This window comes from Chenopodium quinoa, unplaced genomic scaffold (genome assembly GCF_001683475.1).
Source record: "Chenopodium quinoa cultivar QQ74 unplaced genomic scaffold, ASM168347v1, whole genome shotgun sequence".
Taxonomy (NCBI): domain Eukaryota; kingdom Viridiplantae; phylum Streptophyta; class Magnoliopsida; order Caryophyllales; family Amaranthaceae; genus Chenopodium; species Chenopodium quinoa.
The window spans coordinates 4,790,259-4,807,692 of record NW_018745684.1 but is presented as its reverse complement, the minus strand read 5'-3'; the positions used below and the strand labels follow the sequence as shown (position 1 = coordinate 4,807,692).

The 17,434-nt window shown below is 42.3% G+C and overlaps 1 protein-coding gene across 1 annotated transcript; it reads left to right on the top strand.

Moving 5' to 3' along the window:
- The first annotated feature begins 1,383 nt into the window (after positions 1-1,383).
- Positions 1,384-2,703, top strand: LOC110717969. Its single transcript, XM_021896770.1, has one exon. The coding sequence runs from the start codon at positions 1,384-1,386 to the stop codon at positions 2,701-2,703; it is 1,320 nt and encodes a 439-aa protein (XP_021752462.1).
- The last annotated feature ends 14,731 nt before the right edge of the window (positions 2,704-17,434 follow it).

Below are 17,434 nucleotides of genomic sequence, written 5' to 3'. Positions count from 1 at the left end.
GGCAAAGGTCGAGCAGTGCGGAGCACCATGGCAGAATTCCTAGTCGTAGATGCTCCCTCTGTGTACAACGTGATCATGGGGAGACCCCTCATCCACGACATCCAAGGAGTTGTCTCAACGTACCATCAGACGATGATATATGTTTCGGACGAGGGACACTCCGAAAAAGTAAAGGGCGACCAAAAGGAGGCCCGAAGATGTAACCACCTCAAACCGTCCAAGAGTCGCCGCAGCGACCGGGACGATGAGGAGGAGAAAGAAAAGGACCGTAGCGCGAAAAAACTTAAAGGGTTAAGCGCTTCGGCCCATGAGCCCCCAGCAAAAGAAAAATCTTCAGGGGATGAAAAGGTTAGTTCTCCATCTGAGCCGAAAGACTCGGAAGAGCAGCCAAGGTCTGGGAAGCCTGCTGACATTGACAGCAGGCCGGAGTCCGAAGAGTCCAGTGCCAAGGATGTGGAACTGGACAATCAGACAGAATCAATAGAGCTGGCCGAAGGAGACCCTGAAAGATGCGTCAGCATCGGACTTGGGCTAGAACCAAACGTTCGTGCTGATCTAATTATGCTCCTTCGGGCCAATAAAGATGTGTTCGCATTCTCGGCAACAGAAATGCCCGGGATTGCCCCAGCCCTCATCTCTCACAAGCTTAATGTCGACCCAGCATGCCGACCCATTAAGCAGAAAAAGCGGAACTATTCCGCGCAAAAGAACCATGTCATCGCAGCCGAGGTCAAAAAACTGCTGGATGCTAGGTTCATTGAACCTTGCCAATATCCGGAATGGTTGGCCAATGTGGTGATGGTCCAGAAGGCCAATGGCAGCTGGAGAATGTGTGTTGATTTCACGGATCTGAATAAGGCATGCCCAAAGGACTTATATCCCCTGCCGAGGATCGATCAGCTAGTCGACTCGACAAGTGGTCATGCCCTGCTCAGCTTCATGGACGCATTCTCTGGATACCATCAGATCTTCATGCACCCCGATGACCGAGCGAAGACAGCCTTCGTTACGAGCTCCAGGGTGTATAATTACAAAATGATGCCCTTCGGATTGAAAAATGCTGGGGCAACATATCAAAGGCTGGTTGATCAGGTGTTCGCTGAGCAAAAAGGCCGCAACATGGAAGTCTATGTTGACGACTCTATCGTCAAAAGTAAAGAGGAGAAGAACCATGTTACGGACCTTGCCGAAACCTTCGCCACCCTTCGCAAGCATCAAATGAAGTTGAATCCGAAGAAGTGCGTCTTCGGCGTGAAGTCGGGTAAATTCCTCGGCTTCATGGTCAGTAAGAGGGGGATTGATGCCAATCCCGCTAAAGTGCAAGCAGCTCTGGATCTCCCCGAGCCGAAAACAAAGAGGGACGTTCAGCGCCTGACCGGAAGAATGGCCGCCTTATCCAGGTTTATCTCTAAGGCCTCGGACAAAGGACTGCCTTTCTTTCAAGCGCTCAAACTCCCGAAATCAAAAGATCTTATTTGGGGGGACGAGCAAAAGCAAGCCTTTCAGCAACTCCGCGAGCACCTAGCTCAACTCCCAACACTGGCAAGACCAGCTGATGGAGAAGTCTTATACCTATACGTGGCGGTTAGTCCAGCCACAGTAAGTGCGGTGTTGCTAAGGGAAGAAGAAAAGATTCAGCAACTGATCTATTTCATTAGTCACACTCTGACTGATGCCGAAACACGCTACCCCCTGCTCGAAAAAGTCGCATATGCAGTAGTGGTAGCTGCTCGGAAGCTGAGGCCGTATTTTGATTCCCATCAAATAGCAGTCTTAACTGATCAGCCGCTGGAAAAGGTCCTCTGCAAGGTAGAAAAATCAGGTCGACTAACGAAGTGGGCTTTCGAGCTTACCGAATTCAGTATCGGCTACCAGCCGAGGGCAGCCATCAAGACGCAAGCCTTAGCAGATTTTCTAGCCGAGTGCTCTTATCAGGAGACACTTGACGAGAAAAAGAAGATTTGGACCGCATTCACGGATGGCTCCTCCACCGTGAATGGCTCAGGGGTAGGGGTCGTCATAACCTCTCCCGAAGGCAAGACCTTCGAATATGCACTAAAATTTTCGTTCAAAGCCTCGAATAATGAGGCTGAATATGAAGCGGCAATCGCCGGCTTAGAATTGTGCATTTCCTTGGAAGCCGAGCATGTCTGGCTAAAAACAGACTCTCAGCTTGTTGCAAATCAGATCATAAGAGAGTATGAAGCCAAAGAGCCTTCAATGGTAGCATACCTCGCAAAGATCAAAACAGTTATTGCGAAGCTGAGATCTTGTGAAATAGAGTTGATCCCAAGGGGCCAGAATGCACAAGCCGATGCACTCTCCAAACTCGCAAGTTCAACTCTAACCGAACTGAGCAAATCTGTATACGTGGACGTGCGCAGAGAAAAAAGTGTGGCCGAGGTGATGAACTTAGACTGCGCTATGCACGAGACTAGCTGGATGGACCCTATCTTGGCTTACAAGATCCGAGAAGAACTCCCTGAAGATAGAAAGTTGGCCTCTAAAATAAAAAGAATCAGCTCGAGATTCGTAGTCTTCAGGGATAAGCTCCTCAGAAAGTCCTTTTCCTCCCCGCTGTTAAAATGCGTGGGCCCAACAGACGCAGATTACATCCTTCGGGAAATTCACCTCGGCATCTGTGGGAATCACATAGGGGGAAGAACATTAGCCCATAAAGCATTAAGGGCTGGATACTTCTAGCCAACTATGGTTTTGGAAGCGAAAAACATGGTCCGAACATGTGAGAAATGCCAGAAGTTTGCACCGGTCATCCATCGGCCATCCAGAGATCTTCAGCCAATCTTGAATCCCCTCCCGTTTTCTCAATGGGGATTGGATATATTGGGACCTTTTCCTGAGGCTCCTTACCAGAAAAAATGGTTGATAGTTGGTGTAGACTACTTCAGCAAGTGGATCGAAGCCGAGGCAGCTTCGAACATTACGGAACAAACGGTCCGAAAGTTCATTTGGCAAAACATTATTACTCGCTTCGGAATACCGAAGGTCTTTGTCTTCGATCATGGAAGGCAATTCGACAACCTGCCATTAAAGAGGTATACAGATCAGTTCGGCATTAAGCTGGCATATTCTCCGGTTTGTCATCCACAGAGTAACGGACAAGCCGAAGCCGCGAATAAGCAGATCCTCAACGCTCTCAAGAAGAGAGTGGAAGACCAAAAGTACAAGTGGATAGAGGAACTTCCTGGAGTCCTCTGGTCACTTCGGACAACCGAAAAAGAGGAAACGGGACATTCACCATTCGAATTGGTATATGGATCCGAAGCCGTGCTCCCGGTGGAAATCGGCTCAGAAAGTTTAAGGGTCAGTCTCTTCTCGGCCGAGGGTAATGAAAAACTCATGAAAGAATCCCTTGATTTCCTTGATGAGGTTAGGGATTCAGCTCGAGATAGGATGGCTGAATACAAGCATAGGATCAGCAAATCTTACAACCGAAAAGTCCGCCAAAGACCCCTTAAAGTCGGTGACTTGGTCCTTCGGAATGCTGCTGCTGTACAGAAAGGCCGGATCCATGGGAAACTCTCGGCAACTTGGGAGGGACCCTATGAAATTTTTGATGAGCTTCAGCTAGGCACATACCGACTTCGGCAGTTGGATGGCACTGAGCTGAAAAATCACTGAAACGCTGATGTACTCAAGAAATTCCATGTGTAATATCCTAAGGGAGGAACAATCTATGTAAGTACATCAACGATTATTAATGAAAAAGGCCTTTGAGCCACCATTCAGCCCAACTCAAATGCATTTACATATTTATTTTGTCTACGGTTTCCGCAATAATTCAAGGTTTTTGTTCGGCGCTGCCCGGAGTATTGCATTGTGATGCATTGTACTTCGACAAGTCGTAAAACTTGTCAAAAGGAGGATAAAAGATAAAAGCCCGAAGTGTTGCATAAGTGGTGCCTCGCACTTCAGAAGAATATGTTCCTCTGGGCAAAGAGGCCATAGGCGCATCCGAAGCATAGCCTAAAAACTAGGAACTGATAAAACCCCGGAGTATTGCATAGTGATGCCTTGTACTCCGGATGAATCAGTTCCGGGTGGTAATTGCATTTTCGAAGTATTGCATAGTGATGCCTTGTACTTCGGATAGATTACTGCCTTGGTCCGGTGATTCGGATAGCCGTTCCCTCGAATGAATTCAAAGTATCTCAAAAGTATTGCCCTCAGAGTCCAACACTCTTGAGCAAGGAATAAGAGCTTTTGGAAAAATAAAGTAGACGCAAAGAAAAAAGAACTTCGGCTGTGCTGAGGTTACTAAGCCAACAATCTCAGAACTCAGAAGACGCGGTCTTCAGAGTTCTGGGGGGGTGCAGCGCACATTTGGCAACTGCACTGATCCTCATCCAAGCATGGAGTGCAAGCCGAAGTCCTATACTTAGAAAAATTTTGCAAAAATTTCAGATAAAAAGTGCAAGGCTAGAAAAGCAGATGGAGATTCTATTAAGGCTAAAAATGTCAACAGTTTAAAGTCACAAACAACCAAAGTCGGCAGCCGCCCACACAGCGGAAAACACAGCCGCCGAAAGTACACAAAAACAAGTATAAAGTTTGTACAAAGGCAAGCTGAAGCAAAAGAACAGGCAAAAGCTGATGCGGCGTTTACACGTTAAGCGCATGTTGATCCGCAGGATTCTGAAGACGGCTGCCCGAGTCCCTATGCTTCAGCATCTCCTGGAGCTCCAGATGGACCAGCCCCAGCTGAAGAGGAGGCAGGTTCAGTAGCTCCAACATCTTTGGCAGCCTCCTCAGCCTCCTTCGCCTCAGCTTCAGCCTGGCGAACCAGGAAGTCAACCTCAGCCTGGCTGGCCTCATGGATCCGAGGGTTGTCAGCATCCAATGACCAAGCCTCAACCTGGTCCCAGTCCATGGCAGGGGCAGCATGCAGAGCCAAGCGCCGAGCAATCTTCCACCCATTCTCAAAACCTTCGGCATATTTAGCTTCGGTGTAAATCCGGGTTTTGAGCAACTCTTGGGCATCCAACAGCTCCGCCTTTTGAGCCTCCAAGTCATTCTTCAGGCCCTGGTTCAAGGCAAGCAGATCGTCTTTTTCCTTTTGAGCCTCTTGCCGAACCTGAGCCAATTGCTGCTCATGAGAAGAAATGAGGAGCTCCCGGGCTTCAGCCTCTTCCTTGGCCTTGGCCTCAAGCCGAACCCGGAACTCTTCGAGGGTATCAGCTCCAAACTCCTTCATGAGAGAATGACCCTCCTCAATCCAAGGGAAGATTATCTGCTCCAGGCCTCGGCTGAAGGAGCGGAAGGTCTCCTCCATCTGCTGCATCTCTTCCTCTTTAGCTGCGGCCTCTTCCTCAGCCTTCAACTGCTTCAGCTCAGCCAGCCGAGTCAGAACCTGAGCCTCTCCAACCTTATCCGCCTTCTTCTGCAGCTCGTAGAACATTTCCACGCCAAGGAAATGATTGTGCACGGCCTGCAGGAAGCAACAACAGCGTACCTTGTAGATTAGCCGAAGTCCAACACTTAAAAAAAAAAAAAAAAAAAAAAGAAGAGAGCAAGTGTAAGTGGGGTACCTGCATCAGAACCCTTTGGTTCTCCAGAAGAGGATGGGGCACGCTCTCTGAGGAATCAGCAGCCCCCGCAGCAGCCCCAAGTATCCAAGCCCTCGCCCTTTAAGTTGCTGAAAGGTTGCTTAAATTGCCGAAGTAGGAGAGGGCTGAGTCGCGCCTATCCTCGAAGATTGCGCGGGCATGGCTAGGAATGGGGACTAAGGGAGCTGAGCCGAACCCCATCTCAGAGGACTGGAAAGTCCTAAAAGAACCAGCAGCTGAGGTAGACGGCGCATCAACATTTTTAGCCTCATCTTCTTCGGCCTCTATCTCAACTACCTGCGGCTGACCCGCACTCTCAGCAAGCACTTCGTCCTCAGCATGGACGAGCAGTGCATCAGCCTCTCTCCAGACCTCTTCAGAGAAATCACTGGCCACATGGCCCGGAGAGAAGAGGGGTGCTCTCTTTTCAGTTTCCCCCTCGGCTGCAGCATCAGCAGAAGGGGAGATAACCTCTCGAGTTTCCTCTTGCTGGACCTCCTCCAGCCGAGGTCTCTGCTCGGGAAGAAGAGGAGCCCGGAACTGTCCGGGCCGGATCAGCTGCCTCTTTCGCCTCTCGCCAGCCATCCCTTCGTCTGCTGAAAATTCTGGGACGGGGAAAGCTTCGGAGAGGTTAGCGACTTCCTCCTCTTCTTCTTCGTCTGACTGGAAGCAGAAAAGGGGGGGAAAAGGAGTAGCATAAGTAAAATAAAAATGCCGAAGATTTGAACTTGAGCAATTGCAAAAAGAAAAAAGAAAGAAAGAAAGAAGAAGAAGAAAATAATAATAACAATAATGATGATGAAAAATGCACTTAGAACTTACTGAAGTTGCTAAGAGGCGCTCGTCCTCAGAATCTTCCTCCTCAGATGCTTCCCTTCCCGGCTCAGCAGTGGGAGTGGAAGGACATGCCTCGTCCTAAGGAGCTGCAACGGCGGCACTGGCAACAGCAGCTTCTTCGGCAGAATGGAGGAAGAAGGGATCGACTTTCCGGTACCAAGGCTTCTGCCGCTGGTACTCAAGGACACTGACAACCTGAAGCTTCCTGGGGTTGAGGCTGAGAGGTCGGTCCTTAGATTCAGTGATCTTCGGCGTGTTAGTGAGTGGAACCCTCTCCCCACTAATCCCAAGGACTTCGTAGCTGATGCCTGAGTTCTCCTCGTACAGCTCTTAAAAGAGAAAAAGAAGTCAGTTCAGCCAAAGGAATTAGAAATCACAAGCCAAAAAAAAAAAAAAAAAAAAAAAAGCATATAACTAAAAGACTCGGGCCCAGCCGAATCACTTACCGCCTTGGTATCTTCGGCTGAGGCCGACAACAGCAAGCATCTTCTCTTGGAAGATGTAATGGCAGCAAGGCAGCCATTTCTTCGGCACATTCGCCATTCGGCCAGTGGCCCCTGGCACTTTTATTCGGCCGAACAACTCCATCTGACGGCGATCGGCCTCTGTAAACTCATCAGGGCCAATGCTGGCCATCTTCGGATCGGGCTTCCTTAAATAACGGGGCCCACCGAAATAGTTCGGATGCTCTTCGTCTGAGGGGGCCCTAACCCAGATCCATTGCCCCCTCTAGTCTTTGTCCAAGGTGTCATTCGGATAGGTCGAGAGGAAACCCTTCTCGTCCTCAATTTGCCACCACCCTCGGCCATGCCATTTATTGGACTAGGTGTTCAGCGCGAGTCTGTGGGTACAGCGAAAACAATGAACGCTCGGCTCATACCCACAGAACAAGCAGACCCAGAGATAGGTCATAATCCTTCGGATGCTGACCGGAGTTAGCTGAGAAAGGGATATGTTATACCCATTCAGCAGCTTGATGATGAAGGGGTGAGCAGGAAATCGCAGCCCATACTGCAGCTGCCGAGTATAAACCCCGATATATCCGGGAGGAGGACGATGAATCCTGTCTTTGGCACTAGGCATTCGGCACCTGTAACCGTCTTCTTCCAAAATGCCATAGAAGATCTCAATTTGTTCGGCGAAGCGATACTGGGCACGGTTTTCGATCCACCAAGAATAGGGCGCAGCACTCATTATGCCCTCATTCTCCCTCCTATCGGTCCACTCCCTTTCCTCGGGAGTCAACGGCCTTGACGCTGATGCCTCACTTCGGCCAGACGTGCTAGCCTCACCCATGTCAGCAAGAGGGGCACTAGACAAAGGAACTGCCCTCAGCACAGCTCCTCCCGATACAGCAGCAGCCCTCGCCCCCGCATTAGGGTTTCGGCCGCTGAGGAAGGGCATCATCGCCAATGGGCGACTCCGCCTCGGAATTAGCTGAGGTGGCTCCTCTTCCTCTCCTGAGCTTGACTCAGACCTAGCCGGCGCTTTTCCCCGGTCGCCGGCCATTTTTGGGTTGAACGGAAAATCGAAAATAGAAAACCTAAAAAGGGTAACTCGAAAGCTGAGGAGAATCCAGAAAAAGAATTACCTTAGTTCGATGCGGAAATTGCCGATCTTGAATTTCGGAGCACCGGATTTCGCTTAGAAGTTTCGGATTGCAGTGAAATTAGGGGAAAGAGAGTTGAGGAATGGGTAAGTTCGAGCGAGTATTATGAATTTGTGAAGCAGTTTACTGGGAATGGGAAGGAATTATGAGGCGAGTGGCTTAAGTAGTTTCTGGAAATTGATTTCTCACAATTCGCGCCACTAATAACCCCATTAATCCCACTTACTCCAAAAAACCGCTCGTATTCCCCACTAACTAATAAATCGAGTAATCCACTCCACTTCCCCATTGTTACTAATTAACCGTCATTAAGGTTCACTAATCACCAGTAACGGTAACCTTAACCACTTGGGGGTATCAAAAATATTCAAACACTATTTTCATTCATTTCCCTCCAAGTCCTTCGGCTGATCAAACCCGACCCGTTTTCCTCACGAATCGGGTCTGGGGGGCAAGTTGTTTGGGGTCTAAAATACCAACAATTGGGCCCAGCCCATAAATGAAAATAGTCCAAGTCCAGTCCTCAAGGTTCAACCCTCCATGCAATTAGCCAAGTCAACAATAGCAGGCCCAGTCAAGTGGCAGCCCATTTGGCTGGTCAAGCCCAATCAAGTCAATGGACAAAGGTATAAAAGCTTTCATTTACACACAATTACATTCATACACAAGAAGCCTCAAGAATTAATTATCTTGCACAGCTCTCTTCCTATGACTATATACACTGTATTGACTTCGGCATCGGAGGGGCCTTCCTCGGCACAACCCCCGAGGCCAGTTTACGTGTTTTGTGCTGTGCAGGAAACCCTCGGCTCCAGCATTACTCGGACCGAGATTCGTCTTCTTCACCCATTCTGGGCCTGCCGAAGGCCCCATTGTTTTCGTACCGAAACAATTACTAAGTTAAAAACTTAATTAAAACAAAGGATATAACCTGATGACCTTCTAAAGCTCCTTCGACTGAAAAAATCGAATGAGGAAACAACAAATAAACTACAAGCCCTAACCAACCCTATGAACTAGACCATACCACAATGGCAATAAATCCCCCCAAAAAAACCCAAACTCGCATTTCCAAAATGGATTTATTTGAATACGTAGAAGATTTAATGTACTTCATATGAGATAAAGCACATTATTACAAATAGTTATTACCGTGATAGTGAAAGACAATAAAATCTGAATTTTCCAATTTGAAAAAGTCTAAGGGACCCCATTGTCAAACAAGCTAAGAAGACCTTTTTTTTTAATTCTTTTGAGGGCAGAAGACTTGAAGTCAACTAAAGACAAAAATGGAGAATTTTCAAATCTAAATATTGGAAAAATTCATGGGAATAATTCCACCTTTGGGCCTTTCCTTTTTAATAATCCCACCTTTGGATTATTATATAATAATCCAACCTTTGGGTGCCTTTAATTTTTATTGGTCCCAACCGGTCATGTAACCTGTTATAACAGGTTACATGACACGTGGCGACCTTGTAACAGGTTACAGCTCTGCAAGGTCTCGTCTCCTTAAACTTATCAAGAAACAGTTTGGTTGGAAGCATCACACCGGAAATTGGACAATTGACATCTTTAGAAGTTCTCGATTTGTCAAACAGCCACCTCTCTGGTGAAATCCATGAAAGCATCGCTGCTTTGAGTTCTCTCAGCAACTTGGATTTGTCAAACAACCACTTCTCTGGAGAAATTCCGAAGGGCACTCAACTTCAAGGTTTCAGTGCTTCAGTATATGCTGGAAATCCTCAACTTTGTGGAGCTCCTCTCTCGAATTGCTCTTGGGATCAACCACACCACAACTCGACGAGGGGTGATAATACTACTCCCCACGATGACACTGATGATGACAAGATGTTTATTGTGGGGTTGTACGTAAGTGTGGTGCTCGGATTTATCATAGGATTTTGGGGAGTTTGTGGAACATTGGTGCTCAAAAGATCTTGGAGAAATGCCTTTTTTCAGTTCTTTGATGACATGAAAGATAGGTTCTATGTCATGGTTTCATTGAGCATTGCTAAATATAAAAGGAGGCTTTAACTCACCTTAGCTTGCTAAAGAATGTAATGTATCTGTAATGTAATATAATCGATGTGATTCTTACAATATTTTGCAATTAAAATTAAATTCTGAGTAAATTTATCAGCAAAATATTGTAAATTTTCTCAGACTTGTTCAACTTGAGTGGGATCAACGGTCATCTTAGCTTGTGCACGTCGATCTCTCTCATAACTCATCTTGATCTTTCTAACAATCAACTTGCTGGTCCTATTCCTACTGCTATTAGGAATATACGTTATCTTTTATATCTTTCAAGTTGGGTCTGAGTATAGTCGGGTACAAATCGAATTCGGGTCAAGTCAAATCGAGTTCATATGAAATCGCATCCGAATTTTATCAAGTTTAGTTGGATCAAAATGGATTTATTAAACTTTAGATCAGGTCATTTTGGATTCGATAAGATCTAGGTTCCAATCAATTCAATTTCTGTTAAAATTTGGGTAGGCTTACTTCAATTATTAGCTCATTTTCGATTGGAATTACTTTAGTTTTGATTTTTGGGTAGTGTAATATGAATTCAGGTCAATCTCAGTTTGAGTCATTTTAGTTTCAGGTATATTAGCATATAGGTAATGTCATTTTGGTTATTTGAGATTTCAATTCATTTTTACTATGTATAATTTTTTTGGGTTTCATTTAAGTTTTGCGTTGGCTTTTCAGAATTGGTATAAGATTGACAACTCAAGTCATTAAAGAAAATGATTACTTATCGCCTTATTTGGTGTTTATCATGTTATTGTAAAACGTCTTTTTTCTTACCATTTTGCGTTTATCATCTTTCCGGCTATTAATCATCTTCAATTATTCATTAGCAACTCATCGGTTATGGTCCTGAAAAATTTAATTTGGCTTAGGTTATTAGTAATAGGATGGGTTTAATTAGACCATGAGTAGTTTCGAGTCGATTTTAATCGATACATGGGAAGTTTCAAGTCGGATAAATAAAGGTCGGGTAAACAGAGATATTTTGCAAGTCTAAATGGTTTCTGGTAGTTTTAGGTTCGGGCCAAATCGATTTCGGATCTTCAATTATCCGATCTTATTGGTTTCGGATTAACTATGATTCGATTTCAAGTTGGGTTTGGATCATACATTACCGGTTGAAGTCGGTTTCAAGTTAACTTCGGATTAACACCAGATCAAATTCGAATAAGATCTAACAAGTTTGAAAACAGTTCAGTTTCAGGTAAATCTTTCGGGTCGGTAAATTTTTGACACCCCTAGTTATCACCGTTAAAGTGAAGGACAATAAAATCTGAATTTTCCAACTTGAAAAAGTCTAAGGGACCCCATAATGGCATTATCAAACACGGTAAGAAGACTTGAAGTCAACTTTTTTGTTTTTTTTTTTTTTTAATCAACTTTTTTGTTGTTAAGGGAAAGACTTGAAGTCAAACTTAGTGAGCAAATATAAGATCAGACTTTAATTTGTGGGATTGAGAATTTTCTAAGATACCAGGCTTCCATAGCATTTTGTATGGAAAGTAGGTAGTACCTGTGCGATGTCCGGGATGTTAACTCGGTATATTTATGTTAAAAGTGATCGATATTATTAAAAATAGAAAGTGATAAAAAATAAAAATCAGAAGAAGAAAAATACTACTACGTATAATTGAAATCATTAGTGTAACAAATTTGATTTGATAAACTTGGATAGCAAACTAACCAACCAAATGGCAGCAAAAAAATAGGAGGTTGTTATGAAATATTGGGTGAATGCCTATTATCCTTCTTGTATCATCCAGAATATTCTAGATCTAGGGTTTATTGTTTCCAAGTAAACCCTAATTATATTGTATGTATATATATTCCAATCATATGGAATAAAGATACATATTACTTCTCTCTCAGTCTCTCTCCTATTCCCTTTATTTTATAATACGTTATCAGCATTAAAGCTCTAAACCATCAATTTAGATTAAAACCTAGCTAACCATCTAGATCAAGTTTCCGACGGACTTTTCTAGTGCCGGAAAATCACTTCCAATGACTGATTTCCAACAGAAAAGTGTTTCCGACGAAATTTCCGTCGGAAAAGATCGTTTTTCCTACAAAAACGTTTCTGACAACCGGTTCCGACAGAAATTCCGTCGAAAACATGTTTTTGACGGATTTCAGAGTGTTTCCGACGGAATTTTTCCATTGGAAATCGGCATATTTCTTGTAGTGTATCCAGCTTTATGGAACACATGACAAAAGCACTTTGGCTGAAGGATGTGATGTATCTATAGTGTAATATAAAATTCATGTGGTTGTTAGTTGTTACCATATTTTGCAATAGAAATTAAAAAACTGAGTAGAACTATCAGCATAAAGTTGTCAAGTATCTCACACGTGTTAAACTTGAGTGGCATCAATGCTTGCCTTAGCTTGTGCACGTCAATCTATTTCATAACTCACTCTCAGGCCTCATTCCTGATGGCCTAGCTCAGTGCCTCAGTTGCCACAGCGCGAATCTTTAGACTTGTCAAATAACAAATTAGAAGTAAGGAAGTATTCCCTTTAATCTTGGGAAGCTTTCGTCTCTAAATTCCCTTGATTTGTCAAACAATAGCCTGTCCGGGACAATTGCACTCCAGCTGCAGGTGTTTGGGGGGTTGCCCTTTGCAACTAATTTTGACATTTGTGGACAACCAAATATACAGAAATGACACCATACATACGGATGATGTTTAAATTAGTGAATCGCATCGCCTGCAAATTACCATATAAAGCCCACAAATATGACTTGGTGTGACAATTATGCCCTTTTTCTAAAATTGAACAAATCTCGATTTAAAAACCGTGGAGCCGTGCTAAGTTGCTGCGGGATTCCATTTTCTAAAATTGAACAAATCTCGAATTAAAAAAAGTGGAGCCGTACTAACTCGCCGCGGGATTCCATTTTCTAAAATTGAACAAATCTTGATTTAAAAAATGTTGAGCCGTACTAACTCGCCGGGGGAGACCGGAGGGCAGGCCGGAGTTGTGGGGGACGCCGAAGGTACGTCGTCGTCGTCGGAAAACGAGGTAAGTCACCGTTAAAATTCACGGTTTACCGTAGGGTGGCTCCGGCGCCTAGGGTGGACGGCGAAACCGTAGCACGGACGTCCAAGCCAGACGCCAGAACCACCGGACCGGCGTCCAGCCCAGACGCCCCAACCACCAGACTGGCGCCTGGCCAGGACGCCAGTCTACTGGCTGAGGCGGCCCTGCCAAGCGGCAGTCCAGTGGCTGTGGCGGCCCTGGCAGACGCCACCCCAATTTTATTTTTTTTTCCTTTTTTTTTCCTTCTTTGATTTTGTTGTTAGGCCTAATTTTTATTTTTTTTAAAAAAAAAAAATAGAAAATGAGTTATTTAAAAATTTCGAAATGGCTTTTTTTAAAATTAATTTTGAAAATTCGAAATAGGTTTTTGTAAAATTAAGTTTGAAAATTCGAAATAGTATTTTTTTAAATTTAGTTTGAAAATTCGAATTGGGTTTTTTTTAAAATTAAGTTTGATTGTTGAGAAAGGTTTTTTTTTTAAATTAAGTTTGACAATTCGAAATTGTATTAAAAAAAATTGGAAATGGTTTTTTTTTTTTTTCAATTTATTTCAAATTGAAAATTCAAAACGGTGTTTTTTTTAAATTATGTTTAATTATTTAATGTGTTTATGTATGTAGTGAGTAGATTTGTGTTAATGTATACCAAAATATTTAATTGTTTATGTGACTTTTATAAATGAGTGTGTTTAAAAATTTGTATGTGTATGTGTATGAATAATATTATACGTAATTATGTTTTTTTTTGTGTTAATTATGTGTAAATATAGAAATTAAATGTATTATGCGTTAAATGTATTTATTATAATATATAATTCATGCAGAATTATGGTGGAGGCGGAAATGATTACAGTGGGATATTTGGACATGATGGTCCATTCGAAGAAGCTCAACAAGCGATTGATTGGGCAAAACAAGTTGCAATTGCAGCTGGATTTTGCTTGGTAGTAGTAACTCATAAATCTCAACGGGATGGTAGAATGGATCGCATTTTGAGATGTGACCGTTATCGCAAAAGAGAAGAAAGAGATTTTCGTACAGCCACTCGGTTTGATACAAAGCGGAAAGGTTGTGGGTGTGAGTTCAGAGTAAAGGTCCGACAACTACGGAGTCGTGACGGTTGGGAAGTGATTGGTTACTCTAAATGGGGGTATCACAACCATGAGATGATAGTATATGAAGAGGGTCATCGACAGCTGAGCGGCTTAAGTCCTGCTGCGAAACTGGTTGTGAAAGAAATGAGTGATGCTCAAGTCAAGCCTGCTAAAATATTAGCATTTGTGTTAGAGAAATTTCCAGAAGAGCATCCAAACCGAAGACACATCTACAACGTCAGACAGCAACTCAGGTTTGAACGGTCAGAGAGAAGGAACCCTATACAGCAGCTGCTACACCAGGCACAATCACGTGGTTAACACAAACAATTACCACATAATACATCAATTAAGGCATAAAAAATGTTTAAACATCAAACATAAAAAAAAAAAAAAAATTTAACCACAAAAAAAAAAAATCTGATTTTATAAAAAAAAAGTATACACGATTTATTAAAAAAAACACATAAAGTTGATAAATATTTAAACAAAAAAAAAACACATTAACAAAAAAAAAATTAGACATAAAACTAAATTATTTTAAATAAAACTAATTTTCTGATTTTGCAAAATAAAAAAAAAACCAAAAAAAAATCAGAAAAAACAAAAACAAAAAAAAAAGAAAAAAAAAAAGGGGGGGGGGGGCGGGGGGTTGGGCGCCTGGCCAGGACGCCCACCCACTGGCGGTGGCGCCAGCTCCGGCAGCCATAGCCAGTGGGCAGGCGCCTGAGCTAGAAGCCCACCCACTGGCACAGGCGCCAGATCAGGACGCCACAGCCAATGGGCTGGCTCCTGGTGTGGACGCCTGCGCCGGTGGCTGGGCTTCCAAGCCAGACGCCACCCCACCGGCTTTGGTGGCCGGAGCTGACGCCACCGCACGAGCCACCGTCTTCTTTTTTTTTTTTTAAAAAAAATAATAATTAAAAAATTACCTTGCCACCAGGTCGCCGCCTTTCCTCCGTCGTCGCCGCCGCCACCTCTTTCCCTTGTCGCCGCGACATTGTCGTAATTAATTTTTTTAAGAGAGGTAGATTTTCTGATTTTTTTTTTAGAGAGAAGTAGAGAGTGTTTTTTTTTAGAATGAAAAGGGCAATAGAGTCAAAACAAGTTATATTTGTGGGCTTTATATGGTAATTTGCGGGCGATGTTTAACAAATCCCTTAAATTATCCAGGATTGCACTATGTACGTCAGTACGTGAGTGTCGGGGTTGGATTCTACAAAGTATATAAGTATTACATTTTACATTATATTTGTATATTATTAATAATTCTTAGTCAAAATCAGTGTATAAGTATGCAAAAATCAGAGTGATGCACTTATCAAAAAATATATAAGTATTATAACAAAGTAACAATAAACCTAATTTTTGCCAAAACGGCATAGTGCTCCCAGTTTGCTAATTAATGACATCTAACTTTAATTCTCTTAAAGAAAATCATCGTAGAATCTTCATTAACGAGGTATTATTCGTTCACTGCCTAGAACTTTTAATTAGTATGTCCTCAATAATAACAGGTAAGTTTATTGTATATGTCTCACCGTAAGTTGTAGTCTAAATTTAGATATCATGGTATCTATGAAAGTGTCAGTCTGCATCAATATATGACCTCTGATAATAACTGGAAGTAAGTAATTAGCAATGAAATCATTGGCACCAATTACTACGGAAAAAAAGGCTTTATTCATAAGCTCATTTGTTGCTGCTTCTCCTATTTGAGCGATGATATCTTGATTTGTATTTGCAAAATTATCTAGTTGCGCGTCAAAATTTATCCTCCCAATCTAGCATGTGTGACATGTTTATAGATTAGTACATATCTTAATCTAAAATAACACAATTGAAATATTTCATTGTGTTATAATATATGAAAAGAAGTTGTCACATTTTCTAAAATAATTCTCATAGGAAGAAAAAAGGGGTGGCCTTAATGGAGCCAGTCTCGTTGAGAATTCCAGCACCACCAGAAGCATAATTGACCCCTTTCAAAATCACACTCCCTTTTGTTGTTGGAGCCAAGTATGGCGGGCTATTTCCAAATTTACCAAGTGTTTGGGCTAAATCCATTAATAAATAAAACCCGTATTTATATGTATTGTCTTACCACAAAGATTGCTACATGTTATGTTCTTTATTAATTACGAAATATTAAGTAAAAATTGGGCTTAAATTGATATATATATAATTTGGGCTTAAGTAACACTTTTATTAGGTTACAGGGTACCTTACAGGTTCGGTTCCAAAAAAAATCGAGAACCTGAACCATAATCTATTGCAACATGTTCTCTATTTTACTACCCGGAACTGGAACCGGAACCTCTTGTACAGGTTTCGGTTCCAAAACCTGCGATTCTTAACAGGTTCTGGTTCCGATTCAGGGTACCCTGAATTTTTTATCACCCCTATTTAAGATTATAAATAAATATTTGATGTCTTTCTTAATTTATATTTACACCACAAATTAAAAGACGTTCCAAATGATGTATATGTGCCACATGATACTCTCCTCTACTTCTTTCTTATTACATGTGTTACATGTCATTCTCCTCTTTTTGTTTCTTATTGCATGATGTCATCATTATAAAATTAAAAAAGATTTAGACCTCTACCTCTAAAACTAAGTGTCTTACCACCAAGCTACGTCATATATTATGTTCTTTATCAATTACAAAATATTAATATTTATTGGATTAAAATATGAAAAAACAAATTAATTACAAAAAATTGAATCCTTAATTTAAATGTATACTAATAATTGACCACATTTATTTGATGTGGGATTGCATGAGCTAAAATACTAGTTTAGTATTAATTTAGAAATGCATGACAAAATCACGTACAAATTAGTAATGTTATATTTTCATTTGTTTATTTCGTATAGTAAAATGTTACACCGCGTTTAATATAGTCTACATACCAAGTAAATTAATTTTTGAATACCTACATACTTCGTATAATTTTACGTGTTCATGTTTATATAAAAATATTCGAGAAACAAGGGGTTCTTGGAAGAAGAAAAAAAAAAGACGCAATCTTTAAAACGGAGGAACACATATAAGAACACAGCAGAGGAAATTGTACAATACTCATGTATGTAAAGCTTGCCTATAATGTCAATAACGGTGCGTCGGTCCTTCGGTCCTTCGTAATCGATACCATTAGGCATGGAATTCGCCTTAAGAAGGGACACAATGTAGTTGTTGTTTCCTACATCTACGTCAGAATCTCCGAACACAAAATTTG